Here is a 17,390-nt window from a genome sequence, read left to right as displayed (position 1 = left end):
AGGTGGGACACAGCCCCTTTCCAGAGCAGCATGACGAAGTGGATAGAGCACAGACCTTGGAGTCTGTGGTCATGGGGTCATGGGTTCTAATCCCAATTCTCCCCCTTGTCAGCTGTGTGACCTTGGGCAAGTCACTTTGCTTCTCTGGGCCTCAGTTACCTCATCTATAAAATGGGGATTGAGACTGTGAGCCCCGTATGGGACAGAGACTGTGTCCAACCTGATATGCTGTATCCATCCCAGCACTTAGTACAGTGTTTGGCACTTAGTAAGTACTTAACAAATACCATAATTATTATTACACGGGGCTCAAAGTCTAAGTAGGAGGGCATAAGATTGAGTACCCATTTTACAGGTGTGGAAACTGAGACACAGGGCAGTTAAGTGACTTGCCCAAGGTTGCAAAGCAAACAAATGGCTGAGCAGGATTGGAACCCATGACTTCTGACTCCCAGGCCTGTGCTCTTTCCAGTAGGGGAGACTGCTTTTATTGCTAACAGAGGGAGAGACCGAAGTCACTATTATTGGGTCTATTTGGTTCATGCAGCACTGTATTCTGTCTACATCAGGGGCACCAAGTTACTTGAAGAAATGGTGTGAAGGTCATCCTTCTTGAAATCAAACCTAAGATAATTTGCTTCAAGAATCTTACAGAGAAGAGACATCCACTTGACATTTCTATGGTTCTGAAATGTAAAACCATTTAACACCCAAAGAAATAGTCATTTTCAGAACAAAGGGCACACACCTTTTCTACCTCTTCATGAATTTTAGGGTTTTTTTAATCTTCTTTTCACAAAGGCTAGGCTTTGACATCCCTTCCCTCTTTCCTCAGATTGGATCTGTTTCCGAAGGGAGGGCAGATTCTCCGTGAAACAGAGGCCAGTGTCATTCACTGTTGTGACTGGGCAAAAGGTATGACACAGATCACCTCAATCAAAACAATGACAATCAAATGGTCTGCAACTCATTATTAAAATGTCACCGAGACCAATGAAAGGAAGTCTTTTCATTTGAGGCAGAGGTGGGTGTGCGTAATCTTGGTCAGTGAGATGACCCGATTTTTCAAGTGACGTCATCCTGACTTTATGCTTTGATGACTGTTACCACAGACTCCTCCCCTCACAACCAAACCCTCCTACACCTTAGCAAACAATCCATCTCTTTCCAACCAAGAGAGATTTAGTGTCTGGGACCAACGAGGAAGAAACCTAAGAGTGAACTTGGACTCACTTGGGTCACGCCGGTTGCTTTTTCCGAGCCACGCGTTTCATTGTGAGCACACGATTCTGGAAACCACTGCACATGATAGCGATTCACACTCGTATCTGCAGGAATCGATAAAGACAATAACACAGGGAGAAGTTTTAATAGGAGGGTTCCACATGACCCGATACCATTAAGTCAGAGAAAAGAACATTGCATATGTGATTAACAAAATACACGTGTAATGTAATCCCTTTTTCAGTCTTGTTAATTCTTCATTAGGTAGGGAAGAACAAAATATTTTGCTGGTGGAGGGAAAAGATTTAACTAAATTTCGCCATTCAGTGGAATGAGACAAAGTATGAGAGAGGCCACCTGGGGTTATGCATTTGAAAATAATGAAACCAGGGGTTTAAGGTTTTTGAAAGGTACTGTAGGAAGTCAGTTATCCTAACCAACTTGGCCCAAACATAGTCAAATGGTTCCAACTTCAGATAATGGAATCAAGCAAAGCTAGTAGGGGGTTTTACCCCAGCACAGTTCCTCCCCTAAGCTTTTAACAAATAATCATTACAAATTGCCTCTGAGTCCCCTGACTCAGAATGGTGACAAACACTATTCTACTGGAACTAATACTAATTATGTTTTTATACCTTATTAAGCCCTAGGTACTAGACAATCAGGTCAGACACAGTCCCTGTCCCATGTGGGATACAGAGACCAAGGTGAGGGGGGACAACAAAAGGTGTGGAAAAAGTTGACCCTAGCAGAATTTTTTTTTAATTCTATTTGTTAAGCACTTACTATATGTCAGGCACTCTGGTATAGATACAAGCAAATCGAGTTGGACACAGTCCCTGTCCCATGTGGGGCTCACAGTCTCAATCCTCATTTTGCAGATCAGGTAACTGAGGCCCAGAGAAGTGAAGTGACTTGTCCAAGGTCACACCACAGACCAGTGTCAGACGCAGGATTCGAACCCATGACCTTCTGATTCCCAGGCTCTTGTTCTACCCACTATGCCACACTGCTTGTTTTTTTTAATGCCATAGTCATTGTAATTCAACCATAAGAAATGATGACTGCCTGGTTACATTTGACATCTTAGCTGAGACCACTTATAAGGTGAGGGAATCTCTCTGTCTGTGTGAAAGTCCAAACCTTGCTCATCTAAATGATGATGCCATTCAAGTGACCCCCAGAGCACTTAAGTATGTTTCTGTAATTTATTAATTTATATTAATGTCTGTCTCCCCATTTAGACTGAAAACTTGTTATGGACAGTGAGCCTGTCCACTAACTCCGTTATGTTGTCCTTTCCCAACCGTTTAGTACGGTGCTCTGCACACTGCAGGCGATCAATAAATACGACTGACTGATTGACTGACCTACTGCCTTGACCAATAGTTTTTTGGAAAGACTGTAAAACAGATTGGAAGCACACTGAATTTGGACAGAGTGTAGACTAGCCCCGAGCAGGGTAAAAATGGCCTCAAATAGTTCAGATTCCAAACCTTTAATTACATTTTGGAGTACTATTTTTCCTTTTTACTACGTTTTTACTATGCAATATATGAACTACTGTTTATGAATTCCTGTTTCATTTGAGGAACACAGAGGCTCAGGAGTTCCAGGCTGACAATCCTAGAGTTGAATTACAATGACTATGGCATTAAAAAAAAACAAAAACAAAATAATGTGATTTTGGACCAACTTCATAACCTGGTATTCCCATCTCCTCATCCATTTGGCTGGTAAACAATTTAATTCCCCAGAATAACTGTCTGGAATAATGTCTGTCAACCCCTAAACCAACAATCCTGACCAATTCCACAGAATTCCAGAAATAACTTTTTTTATGGTATTTGTTAAGCGCTTACTATGTGCCATACATTGGAGTAAGTGCTGGGATAGATACAAGCTAATCAGGTAGGACACAGTCCACGTCCCACATGGGGCTCAAAGTCTTCACCCCCCAGTTTACAAATGATGTAATGCAAAGAATAGTGAAGTGACTTGTCCAAGGTCACCCAGTAGACAAGTGGCTGATGCAATATTAAAGCCTAGGTCTTTCTGACTCACTAGGTCAAGCTACTTCTCCCTTGAAGAAACATGGCAGAAAATTAGGTGACACATGATTTTTACTACCATTAAAAATACCCAAAGGATAGGATGCACTGAGTCAAATTCTCCAAGTGGACTGAGCAATTTATGAATTGGGAGAAACCAGCTCTTCTGATTAGCAGGATAATGTGATTGAAAAACGGTGACTGTTTCCCATATGCTGAAAATGCTTCTCTAAACATCCTTTAAGTTTTCTTTAACTCACACTAGAGATGTAATGCCCAAACCCTTTTATCTCCAAGAACAGTTCTCCCTGGAAGATGGCTGCCAGTCATCAAGGAACGCACCCAATCTGCTACGAGTATGCTTGACGGCTGCCCTGTAAGCTAAGTTGACTCCTGGAACTGCACCTGGTATCCTACATTCATTTAGAAGGAACTCTATGCCAGGAAATTGTGGGATAAACTGGAGAGAGAACAGAGGACAGAAACAATGATGATTAAGGAGGAAGAGAGAGATTGATTTATGAGCCAAGATTAAAAAGAGCAAAATAGGCATATCTTGGCTGACTGACAATTCCAAGGGAAGAAAATAACTGTCCTCAAATATCTGAAGGGTGTAAACACCAATAAAAGAATGCTCTTGTGCAAGATCACATTACAACATACAACTAAATTCAACTATGGAATGTCTTTTGACTAACTTTCCACATATTTACTTTCTGCATTGCTAACAACACACCAGAGCTCCACACTTGAATATGCATTTGGGCAAAGTTGAAAAATGTCTTCACGGATTTCCTTCATTTGTCAGCCCCTTAAATTCAGTCAGCCATGAGCACGTCATCAGTATCTCTGGATACGACAGAACCTTCATTCATCCTGGCATTGTCATGTTGGTTCATTACCTCGTGAAGACCTTACCTATTGCTTACTTCCATAGATCCTTTTCTTAAAGGAATGTAATTACAAATATCACTTGGAAATACAAAAGATAAGTAATAAGCCCTTGCTAATACACCTCCAGTCTTCATTTAAACACTGCGTAAATAGAAGTGAACAAGAGGTGGTCAGAAAATGGAGATGTTCCATGGATTACAACAGATCTGAATAATAATTACGGTATTCGTTAAGCACTTATTGTGTACCCTGTACTAAGTGCTGCGGTGGATATAAGCAAATCGGGTTGGACACAATCACTGTCTCATGGAGGTCACAGTCCCAATCCCCATTTTATGGATGAGGGAACTGAGGCACAGAGAAGTGAAGTGACTTGCCCAAGGTCACACAGCAGACAAGTGGTGGAGCTGGAATTAGAACCCATGACCTTCTGACTCCCGGGCCCAGGCTCTATTCACTAATCCATGCTGCTTCTCATACAAAATTTGGGTAAGACCCATAAAATATAGAAGTATCTCTAAACAGAGGCAACATTCCTATTCTAAAAACTCTGAAAATATAGGTCTAACAGTTGTTCTCAGAAGTGTGATTGGGTTGCCCTTTCCTAAACACAGGAAAAGAAATCCTCAGAACAAAAATCCTATGTGGTAGCTATTGTCAGACAACATATTTATTGGCTTGCCTCAAAGGGAAGAATACTGTGTAGTTATGTGAGTAGTTAAAACAAAAAAATCTTTTCCTACTTCTTGGAAATGATTCACCCTGGGCAGCAGTTTGGGGCTAACTATCCCTCCCAAGAACCCTTGGGTAGTTGGGTAGTAAGTATTAACTTACTTAAAAGTGTGGCTTAGTGGAAAGAGCAAGGGCTTGGGAGTCAGAGGTCATGAGTTCTAATAATGCCTCTGCTACTTGTCAGCTGTGCGACTTTGAGCAAGCCACTTAACTTCTCTGTGCCTCAGTTAGGTCATCTGCAAAATGATATTCACCCCATCCACAGCTCCAGAGCACTTAAATACATGTCAGTCTTCCCCTCTGAACTGTAAGCTCCTTGTTGCCAGGGAACTTGTTTACCAACTCTGTTTTGTTGTACTCTCTCAAGTGCTTAGCATAGTGCTCCATGCAGAATAAGTGGTCATTCAATGCCATTGATTTTAATGTCTGTCTCCATCCCCTAGACTGTAACCTCCTTGTGAGCAGGAAGCGTGTCTACCAAATCTGTTGTTTTGTACGCTCCTGAGTGTTGAGTACAGTGCTCAGCACACAGTAAATGCTTACTAAATACCACTGATTGACTGATGTATATCAATGTTTGTCTCCACCTCTAGACTGTGAGCTTGCTGTATGCAGGCAACGTTTCTACCAAATCAGTTGTACTGTGTACTCTCCCAAGCACTTAGTACAGTGCTCTTCACATAGTAAGCACTCAGTAAATACCACTGATGGATTGATACCAAACAGATCTTTTGAAAGCCGACTCTGACAGAGTGAATGTGAATGAACCTGTGAGGAAAAGCCAACTGCAGCCCTGTTTGCCCCATCCTCCCTCCCCCCTCAATTTCTTCTGGAAAGTTCTAAGAGAAGAAATGGATAATACTCCATCAATAAACCATATCCAAATGAAAAAAATATGGACAAAACTGCTTCCTTCTACCATAACCAGGTTTGCTTCCAGTCTGCTATTGACCGGTTCCCTACAAGATTAAACAGTAAATGCTAATAAATATCATTGATTGTTTTATGGTATTTGTTAAGCGCTTACTATGTTCATTCATTCATATTGAGCACTTACTATATGCAGAGCACTGTACTAAGCACTTGGAAAGTACAATTTGGCAACAAATAGAGACAATCCCTACAGAACAATGGGCTCAGAGTCTAGAAGGGGGGAGTTCCAGGAGCTGTACTAAGTGCTGGGGTAGTTACAAGTTAATCACTTGGGTCACAGTCCCTATCCTCCATAGTACTCACAGCCTCAATCCCCAATTTAGAGATGAGGTGCTCTGCACACAGTAAGCGCTCAATAAATACGATTGATTGATGAGGTAACTGAGGCACAGAGAAGTGAAGTGATTTGCCCAAGGTCACAAAGCAGACAAGTTGCACAGCCGAAATGAGAACCCAGGTTCTTCTGACTTCCAGGCCTGTGCTCTAGGTCACACTGCTTCTCTAACTGATTATTATTAATAATAATACTAATAATAATTGTGGTATTTGTTAAGCACTTACTGTGTGCTGGGGAAGATACAAGGTAAACAGGTTGGGCACAGTCCCTGTCCCATGAGGGGCTCCCGGTCTTAATCCCCATTTTACAGATGAGGTAACTGAGAAACAGAGAAGTTAAGTGACTTGCCCGAGGTCACACAGCAGACAAGTGCAGAGCTGGGATTAAAACCCACATCCTCCAACTCTCAGGCCCATGCTTTTTCCACTAGACCAAAGCCCACCAGATATGGTGCGGTGAAGGATCTGTGGAGAGACTATCTTTATAACACCTCTTTCTCATTCACCAAGAGCACTCCCTTTCCAACCAGGGCTTCACAGATACCTAGGCTGCTTAGGGTGTGAGCCCACATCAGTGGGGCAAGAACTTGATTTGTTTTTCCAGGCTTAGTGCTCAACCACTCACCCTCTCTTGCCAATGACTAACAGGTTGTGCTGGCGGAGACGGCTTGCTGGGGTCAGGAGTGCAGATCAAATAACAGAAGATGAGAACAGACTGGCAGATCAGTGTCAAACGTACAGACCCAAGAGCAACTGGAAGTTATTCTGCGGGTGCAGTCTCACAGAAAAAGAAGCAGTTTTGGGATCTTAAAACAACTGAAGTTCAGCTGACAGATCTAAGCTACAACCAACTGCCATGTCAAATCTGCCACTTCTTGAACTGAAAAAAAGATGAGACCATTTCTCTGGTTAAACCATTGGGTTTGGTTTTATTCTTCTGCTAAGGATGTACACAACAAAAGCCTACTTAGAACAGTCTTTTTCCTCTCTCCCAACAACGCACTGGCTAAAACTTCACAAGTCAAACAGAGGAGTGGTTCCAGCAGAGGTTTTACTGATTTAGCATAAAACTTTAACCAAAAAAATTCAAACATGAAATTCCTTCACTCTCTCTTTAGATGTCTCAAAATTGGCGGAACATTCTAACCAGTCCCTGAGGCTATGTCAAGAGACTCTCTTTGGCGCTTCCTGTAAACTCTAAGTTACTCGAGTAAGAAAAATTTTTTAAACTCAGAAAGAAAATCCAGATTGGAATGGACATGAGAAAAACAAATATAACGGGAATCTTGAAAAGGTAAATTACACATTTATGAGGGTTCAGCCCGGGGTTTTAGCACTATCATCTACATAATAGGTGAATGTGGAATGCTGCTTTGGGATGACATTCTTGAAGGGCAATCAATCAGTGGTTCTGACTGAGACCTTACTGTGTGCAGAGCACTGTATTAAGCACTTGGGAAAATACAATGCAACAGAGTTGGTAGACACTATCCTTGCCTGAAAACATACCAAATGTGATACATTTGGTATCACTTGGAGTGGTGGAAGCTAAACGGATTCTAAACAAAGCTGATATTGGCCAAGAAACTCTCTCCCCTCGATTCAAATACAACATTGTGCTGCGGAAATCATCTAATGTTATTTGCTGATGCAGACCTTTTGAAATACCATAGGATCAAAAGGTACACAAAAAAACTTTCAAAGCATCTAACTCATCTCTTTGTTTCTGGGGAGCAGGAAATCAACGCTATTTAAAAACGTTCAAGATAACCCATTCCTCTTCTACCAGAAAATTCTCACCTATACTGAATTTATATCACAACTGTAATCTATAAAAAAAATTGATTTTCTGTTATTCTTAAGAGCTTCTTAAGGTCAGGGGTTGTGTCTACCAACTCTGTTATATTGTACTCCTCCGAGCATTTAGTACAGTGCTCTGCACACAGTAAGAACTTAATAAATACCCTTGATTGATACCGAGTCTCTATTCCTTATCTTCACCAGCCTAATGCATCTCTTTTCACTTAAATTCTCTTTCTTTTCCAACCTTTTTAATGTCGGAGCCTTTATTCGTGCAAATAATATCTTCAACACAAATGTTATAACTGGGTGGACCATAGAAACTATAGTCTGTTTCTTAGCAATGCCTAAATTTAGATAGAGCCTGCTGTGAAACCACTAATCCCCTGCCTACATTTACAATCCGGTTACTTATATGGATATTGTGTTTCCAAAATGCTTGAGGAATTCAAGGAATTAGACTAATTCCTAAAATGACAGGTACGGGGATTCTTTCAATGGTCAATGGTAGGATTTTTGTGACTATGGAGCAGAATGAGCATTTCAAAGCCAAACAATACAGTGCTCTGCACACAGTAAGTCTGGTCCTAAGCTGTTCAAAGTGACTTTATGCAATTCACCATAAGAGATTTATAAATTGTTTCAAAATAACAGAGAAATATAAAAGAATGGTCAACCTTTAGCCAAAGTGAAAATCAGAGAAAGGGGAAACTATAAGAAATTCCATCAATTACTGAATTAAAAATATACTGCAACACCTTAAGAGTTATTCTTTCCTCTTTTACAGAATACATTTTGAGAGGGAAAAAAAAAAAAGATTTTGAAAAGGCATATCCTAACCAAGGCTATTTTCTCCTGAAATAGATTTTGAGGGGAAAAAAATATTGATTTGAATTTTCAGGACTTTTGTTCATTTCAAATAGCAGAGGAATGAAATGTTTAAAGGAATTTTAATACCTTCCAAATTATGCAACAATTACTAATGCATTGAAAAAAATGTTATACAATGAAATGAAATGAAAGGATTATAAATAAAATATTATGAAACTAACTCATGACTAAAATTGCCTCCATTATTTTTATGTGAAGTAGAGGACTTAAAATGTAAGATCACCACAAAAACTTTTTTGACTTAAAAATAGGCTTCTAACTAACACTTTTATATGCAGATGTCCAAACCCTTTGGCACGGAAGTCCAACGCTGGATTGCAAATGAAGTTAAATTTTAAAAATAACAGGCAAAAAGCTTTCCTATGAGGATATCTATAAACAAAGCCCAATCTATGGAATTTCTGGAAAAGAAAAGAAGTGGATGAATTACTATTCAATAGGCAGACAAGCAAATCTGTGTGTTTCTTTTCTGTCATAGTATTTCAGTACTATTATCTGCAGAGTTTATAAAATGAAAAAAAGACAGGCTCTCTGCCCTCAACATGCTTAAAATCTAAAATAAGAGCAACCAAAAAGGATGAAATGGATCCAAAATTGATGAGAATATCATTTCATTGAGTAAGATCAATAGAACAACCGGAGTATTTATGAAGTACCTACTCTGCACAGAACACCGTTTTAAGTGCTTAGACAACAAACTCCTTACTGGCAGGTTTCATGCCTTCTGTCTCTACTGCACTTTCCTAACACATGCTGTCCCTAAATTCATTAGGCCAACAGATTAGCTCATCTCCCTCTTCTATTATTCTGGACCACACACAAACCATCCAAGACTGATGTAAATCTTCCTCTCTTCAAAAACATCCAAAGGCAAATCTGTGTCCTATTAACAAAGCCCTTAAAATAGTCTCACCCACGCTTTCATGTCATATGAACATTCTCTAGGTCAATGTGCCCAGCAGTCCTCTATTGCATATGTCTTCAGATGCTCCTAGATGGATTAGAAAGAATCTACCTCATCTTTATGGATTTCTTAGGAAAAAGAGTTTACAACTTCAATCTGTGAAGCCCACTTCGATATTAACAACCGTAGCGGTCACAAAATCTTTCCCCCTTAAGGCGATCATGCTATCTGAATGAAAGGGGTGACCTAATAACCTAGAAGCAGTGTTGTCTAGTGGAAAGAGTATGGGGCTGGGAGTCAAGAGGACCTGGCTCTGCCACTTGTCTGCTGTGTGACCTTGGGCAAGTTGCTACACTTCCCTGAGCCTCAGTTTCCTCATCTGTAAAATGAGGATTAAGAATATAAACCCCATGTGGGACAGGGTCTGTGTCCAATCTGATTACCTTGTATCTACCCCAGTACATAGATCAGTGCCTGGCACAGAGTAAGCACTTAACAAATACCATTTAAAAAAAGGTAACAAATACCCCATTTACCCTTAAGCAACTGTTCTTTTAATGTGGGTTTCCCCCCATGGGAAACTTAGGTTTCAAGAGCATTATTCATTCATTCAATCGTATTTATTGAGCACTTACTGTGTGCATAGCACTGTACTAAGCTTAAGGTCACATCTCCTCCAAGAGGCCTTCCCTGATTAAACCCTCTTTTCCCCAGCTCGCTCTCCCTTCTGCATCATCTATGCACATGGATCTGCGACCTTTGGACATTTGATATTCACCCTAACCCCAACCTCTCAGCACTTACATACATATCTTTAAATTATATATTATACATTACTCATTGATTCATATTAATATCTGTCTTCCCTTCTAGACTGCAAGCCTACTAAGGGCAGGGAACATGTCTCCTAATTTTGTTGTAGTGTACCCTCCCAAGTGCTTAGTTCAGTGCTCTACACATAGTAAGTGCTCCGTAAATAGCATTGATTGATTATAAAAGAGCCATTAATGTGGAATGGGAGAGTAAAGGGGGTGGAGCTGTCATTCCCTCTAGACTGTGAGCTCGTTGTGGGCAGGGAATGTACTAGATGTTATATTGTACTCTCCCAAGTGCTTAGTACAGTGACTTGCACACAGTAAGTGTTCAATAAATATGATTAATAATAATAATACTAATTCCTAGTCTCTGATGCAGCTTCCTGGTGACTGCCACTGCTATTCCAAGGGAACTGGAAATTTTAATAGGTCCCTGAAAGTTATAGTGCAAGGTAAACTCCTGTTTACCCCTGATAACTGTAGTACATGTCCCAAACTTCTGGCAGGAACTCAACAGGGCCCTGGAGCCAGCTGGGGAGGCCACGATCTCATTTTCGGCAGAGCACTACACAACTCAAACTGATTTTTAAAACTACAATCCTCTCTTTGAAGCCCAGCCCCAAACCACCACAGTGCTGCTGAAATTTAGAAGCAACAGCTTAACATTAAACAGTAAGAGGAAATATCACTAGCTCCACAATTGGAATTTTGATGATGCAGTTAAGGAGAAATTAAAAAGCAAGCTAATTCTTTCTGACACTGTCCTCATGAAACTGCAAGTCATTCTCTGTAACTAATGTAACAGAATAAAATATTCTCTTTCCGGGAGAGTAGTTCACTTAAAATGAAAAACAAAGGAAGCTAATATTGGAGATGCATATTTGAAGAATTGTACCACCATCCACAACCTCAACAGCCTGACCAATAATCAATTTTGGGGGAAATAAGAGGAACCATTCATTTTCACATTTTGATTTTGAAAGCTGAAAAGGGTTTTTTGGGGTGTTTTTTTACTGGAACTGTCATAAGCATTCAACCCCCTAAGAAACGTCAATTCTGAACTATATGACATTGGAAATTAACTATATTTTAGGAATGTACAGCTCCATACATCAAGGAGTGAAAAATAATTTGCAATGGTTCTACTGAATTTGCCTCAATAGCACGTAATTTTTAACACTCAAGTTATCCAGATAATCCAGCCAGAAAATGTTCTTTTCATTAACAGAAGCTAAATTCAAGCTGTGGTTCTCCAATTTTACTCCTAAAATGTGTCACTTGAATAATAATAATAATAACAATGATGGCATTTGTTAAGCATGTACTATGTGCCAAGCACTGTCCAGGTGGAGCTCACAGACTTAATCCCCATTTTACAGATGAGGTAACTAAGGCACAGAGAAGTTAAGTCACTTGCCCAAAAGCACACAGCTGACAAGTGGCAGAGCCGGGATTAGAACCCCTGACCTCTGACTTCCAAGCATGAATAGAAGGTGGATCTTTGGTAGAACACAGAAAGATATAAAAGCAAAAACTATATACTTTAGAGATGATGATGTCTCAGAAAATGCTTGATGCCTCTAGCATTTGGGATCGTGTGCAGTTCAAGTGGGGTCTTGTACCTTAGGGGAGTGTCCCCCAAACCCCCAAATTACAGAGGAAAGGAATCTTCCTAGGAAAAAAACAGGGCTAGTCCCTAGAGAGACAATTCTGTAAAGAAAGGAACAAAATCCAACAGTTGTTTTGTAGAGGTAGAACAAAGAGGACTTCGACATTGTGCACATAAAGAAAGACTGCCTGAATGGCATAAAGGGAAGGAAAGAGTGAACAAAAATGGGGGAAAAAAAAGAACCGACGAAACTCAGTTTACAAAAAGACCTGATCCATTGGGCTGCGATACTATATCATAAATAAGACAACTAATCCTATTACTTGAGAGCGAGTATTTTTTTTTACCTTTGTAAAAGTCTGTTTTCTTTATAGTATCATGTCATGCAGAATAAGGCACTGCTGCAATCCAGGTTGGTTATTAATTGCTATAGCGCACAGTTTGTTAATGACAGTATAATTTCAGGAAAGGAAATAAAATTTCTTGTTGGGTAATGATGTCTAAGAAAGAGGCAGAGGGCCAGTTACTTATCCTTCCTAACTCTAAAGGAGGATCAAAAACCCTATGCATCAAATTTTCATTTTCCTCCACGCCCTTGTGGAGCTAATCCAGCCTACCTAGAGCTCCCTACTGTCTTCAAAGGAAGCTTTGTGCTCAGACATCTCTGACAAGATCCAAAGAGATGCAGTTTGGCCCTCTATTTTTACCATGATTATTTACAGAGATGGACAAAGATGAGCCAAGGAGGGAAATGAATCCCTCTAAAATGTGCTGGCATAGGAATATAGGTATTTCATTTAATGGGATAAATTTCTGGTTCTTTAAATAAAAATTTTGGAACAGTGACCAATCATATATAAGGGTTAATCTAGAATTTTCAGTGGTCCATCCTAACTGACCGCTGTGCAGTGTAAATTATGTTTCAAAAGAAATTTGACCTTTAAGGACATTTTGTTAAATTTCCCATATCTTTTTTTTTAAAGCATACAAAGCGGAAAAGGCTCCATGAATTATATCTTGGATTTTGTGAGTGTTCAATTTCTCTGAAGGAGTGCCTATAAAAACATGTCAAAATGGGAAGAAGAAGTAGAAGAGAAACCACCATTTCCTTTACAACTACCATTCCCACTTGCTACACTGCAAAAAAGTCTTGACTCTGAAGACTTCGAGATTGAAACTTTTAATCATAATGAATAATAAATATGGGCCTAGAGTGCCCCATGGAAGCGGGAGTCTGCTGGACTTTTACAGCGCTTACAGTTTTACATATCCCAAGCAATCAGTCATATTCATCGAACTGTGGGCAGGCTACTGTACTAAGCGCCCCAGAAAGTAAAACAGAGTTGATTCATTCATTCAATCGTATTTAGTAGTATTTAACTAACTAATCATAGTTGGTTAACAGCACATCCGTGTCCTTGACGAGCCAGTCCCTCTATACTGTAAACTTGTTGCACGAAGTGAATATGTCTACCAACTCTGCTATACTGTACTCTCCCCAGCATTTACCGCAGTACTCGGCACACAGTAAGCGCTCAATAAACACCACTGAATTGAGTCTATTCCGCAGAATAGAACTACTGCCATCAGCCCTCGACATCTTTGTGGAGAAAAATCATACCACTTGATAAATGAACACCATGGGAAAGAAGATAACTTCACGATTTGCAGCTCAGACCCATTCAGGACAGTTCTTGGAGTGAGCCAGGTGGGGTGATTCCTCCCTATGTTCAGTGAACTAAGCTAATGTCCCAGTGTACTTTTGTGGAGCTAAACATGAACACAGAATCAACAACATTCTTTGACAATCAAAGGCTCAAAGGTGGGTAATGTGCATTGAAGCCACTAGAAGAGTAAGCCATTTGTGCTACTCAAATGAGCCACTTTTGCCAATTGGCTAACGTGAGGATAGTCCGTGGTTTCCCAGGTGGCCTGGGGTCTAAAGCATAAAAAAATACAACCTTGAGATGGACCCTAGTGAAAGCAAAAAAATAACAGGGTGAATCTAAAGAGACAGCAAGAAAAACAAGCAGCTTGGGAGCAGCTGAGTGTTACTAAAAGTGGGGAAGGGGAAAGTGGATCACTATGTCTTTTTTTTAATCAATGTCTCATCAGGAATCACACTGAGTTCGGTTTTCTGATTCCGGTTTATAGAGATGCTGCTCGCCTTTGTGGCTGAATAGGGACCAGAGTCTCCTTGCTAGCGACCCAAATGGATCACAGCCACACTGGTACAGGCCTGTAACAATTAGTGGCAGCGACAGCGGGCCCTAATGAAAAGAATATGGGCCTGGGAGTCAAGAGGCTTGGATCTGAAACCCAGCTCTGCCACTTGTCTGTTGTATGACCCTGGGCGAGTCACTTAACTTCTCCGTGCCTGAGTTTCCCCATCTGGTACAAAGAGGCTTCAACACCCGCTCTCCCCAAACTAAGACTGTGAGCCAAAGATATGGGTCAAAGACTGCACCTGATCTGCTTATACTGTATCCACCTCAGCGTTTAGTACAGTGCTTGGAACATAGTGAGCACTTAACGCAGACCATCATTATTATTATTATAATTATTACTTATTCTGTGTGGCTGGGAATATAGATTTGCCACTTCAGTATTCCGCTGAATTCACAGTCATTAAAGCGGGGAACAAGGTATGCAGGGAAAACACTTTGCCATTTTGCTTCACACTTGCTATTATTTTAGGGTCTTTTTGTATTAGCCCGAGAGACAATTTTGGATTGCTTCAAGGCCAGCCATAATTAGCTGGCTTCCAAATCACAGTGCAAGAAGATATTGATGACAGTATTAAACCGAATCAGTGTGTAATGAACAGTTTCTTCTAAAATGCAATGAAGTTAATACCTTTTTAACTTTCAAATCTAATTAGATACTTAAGTTTTATGGCTTTCGCACTGGAATCTGGAAGATGAAAATAGGAAAAAAGTTGCCTGCGCTATATTTCCTGAGAAGAGGAAATAAACACAGTTCAAAAGAAATGGTGACATGTCAATCAAAACAAGGGCTCCTCCAAAAGGATTTTTAAGTCACATGTTAATTAGCACCATGTCACTAAAGCACATGGGTTCGTTCTCTAGCTATTTCTCCATAAGACATTCCCATTTTGAAGAATTTACGCTTAGTCCCTTTAGAGTGATCTACATTTATGAAAAATTGTGTGTTTAAGAATCTATTTGATAACATTATCGGCCTCTGAACTACTTGGCAAGCGATCACTGAAGTCTGAGCGCATTTAAGACTTTTTCAACCAACCTTCGGTCTTCTTCCAGTAGACTTTGACCTGAAGCCGGTTATCCTGGTAGAACGGAGCTCCGATTTCCAGGAAGCGGGTGGGCGTCCTTCTTGGAAAAGGGGAAAGAGCTTCCATCACTCCTTTCCTAGTCTTCGTAAGCGGCTCTTCTACAACAAACACACACACAAAGTGCAATTTCTTAGGTGAAAAATCATTTATGCCGTAAATAGAAATCATTTTTTTCTCTCCTTTCTGCCTCAACTGATCAAACAATAGTATTTATTGAGCACATACTTTGTGCAGAACATGATACCAAGCAATGGGGAGAATATAATACAACAGAGTTGGCAGACATGTTCTCTGCTCAAAGTGAACTTACAGTCTAGAGGGGAAGACAGACACTAGTAGAAATAACTTATGGATATGTATGTAATAATAACTGTGGTACTTAAGTGCTTACTATGTTCCAGGCACTGTACTAAGCACTGGGGTGGATTCAAGCAAATCAGGTTGGACACAGTCCCTGTCCTGTGTGGGACTCACAGTCTCAATCCCCATTTTACAGATGAGGTGACTGAGGCCCAGAGAAGTGAAGTGATGTGCAAATCCAAGGGCAAGGGCATTGCGGAAGGGAGAGGGAGAGAGGAAATGAGGGCCTAGTCAGAAAAGGCCTCTTGGAGGAGATACGCCTTCAATAAGACTTTGAAGGTGGGGAGAGTAATTGTCTGTTGAATATAAAGAAAGAGGGTGTTCCAGGAGAGAGGCAGGTTGTGGCTGAGGAGTCAACAGAGAGATAGATGAGATTGAGGTACAGTGGGTAGGTTGGCATTAGAAGAGGAAAATGTGTGGGCTGTGTTGTAGTAGAAGAGTAGCGAGGTGAGGCAAATCTCCATCAATATACACTCCAGCCTTGTCTCTATCAACTATGCAGCCACACCAAAAACAGGTCTCATTTTGCTCCATGAGCTTCTTTTGGAAATAGAAGTGTTTGCCTTATATGAGTAAAAATGGCACTAGAATTACACCCAAAGCATAGCAACACCTAATTTTTAAAAGAACAGATGTCAAGACAAATCATAACATATAACACCACCTGTGCACCCTTTAATGAGATAACTGATATATTGCACCGTGGGGGAAAGACACATGAAAGTGTCACCAGAATTATGTCCCCAGAGGTTCTGAATCCAATCAAAAAGAGTCATTATTGACTGTCAGGAGAGGTGACACGGGCAAGGGACCTGAATTGGGAATGAAAATATCTGGATTTTTTGAATTGGGGCCTAGTACTAAAATTCTCAATTATAAAGTGTTTGAAACTCAACTTATTTTACACATTGGCTAAAAATGTTATTTCATGCAATGAGATTTATATAGAAAATAGTTATCTCTAAATCTTGATCTAAAATTAGTTACAGTGGTGATAATCATTTATATAGTTAAAGTGTACACACCGAATTGTACTTTACTTTCTTTACATTAAAGTATGAAGTATAGAAGAGCAAATTGTAAACCTCAAACACTCCTGCAGAATTTTAAATTGGGTCAAGGAAGCTAAATCCCTTTGCCTCTGTATCTACTTTTCAAGATTTTTTTTTTCTGTCCAAAGTGTAGTTTCAGTCTCAGCATCAATCTGGAGCACAGAGAAGAAGTTGAAGAAGATTGTTTTTCATTTAGCACTAGGGAACTGCTATTTGTAGGAGTCCTTCAAGGCTCAGGTCCGGGATCCCTTCTATGCTCAATCTACAACCACTCCCTTGAGAAATTAATTCACTTCCATGACTTCAACTACCATTTCTATGTGGATGATTCCCAAATCTATCTCTCTCCTCTGAATTCTTGCATTTTCTCCTGCCTTCAGGACAATCTCTACTTGGATGTCCCACTGCCACTGCAAGCTTAACAAGTGCAAAACAGCACTCCTTACCTTCCTACCCAAAACCCATCTTCCCCATGA

The 17,390-nt window shown here is 40.3% G+C and overlaps 1 protein-coding gene across 1 annotated transcript in view; it reads right to left on the bottom strand.

The window, feature by feature from the left end:
* The window catches only part of ANOS1 (anosmin 1), a 135,585-nt gene that overhangs the window by 9,599 nt on the left and 108,596 nt on the right, over positions 1 to 17,390 (bottom strand). Inside the window, exons 9-10 of the mRNA XM_038757380.1 lie at positions 15,454 to 15,600; positions 1,234 to 1,328 (exon numbers count right to left, since the gene is read on the bottom strand). Of these exons, the coding sequence (XP_038613308.1) occupies positions 1,234 to 1,328; positions 15,454 to 15,600 (242 nt within the window). The remainder of the gene's footprint in view (positions 1 to 1,233; positions 1,329 to 15,453; positions 15,601 to 17,390) is intronic.

The sequence above is a fragment of the Tachyglossus aculeatus genome, chromosome 15, assembly GCF_015852505.1.
Source record: "Tachyglossus aculeatus isolate mTacAcu1 chromosome 15, mTacAcu1.pri, whole genome shotgun sequence".
NCBI lineage: Eukaryota > Metazoa > Chordata > Mammalia > Monotremata > Tachyglossidae > Tachyglossus > Tachyglossus aculeatus.
The sequence above is the reverse complement of the archived record's forward strand: the minus strand, read 5'-3'. Positions and strand labels throughout refer to the sequence as shown.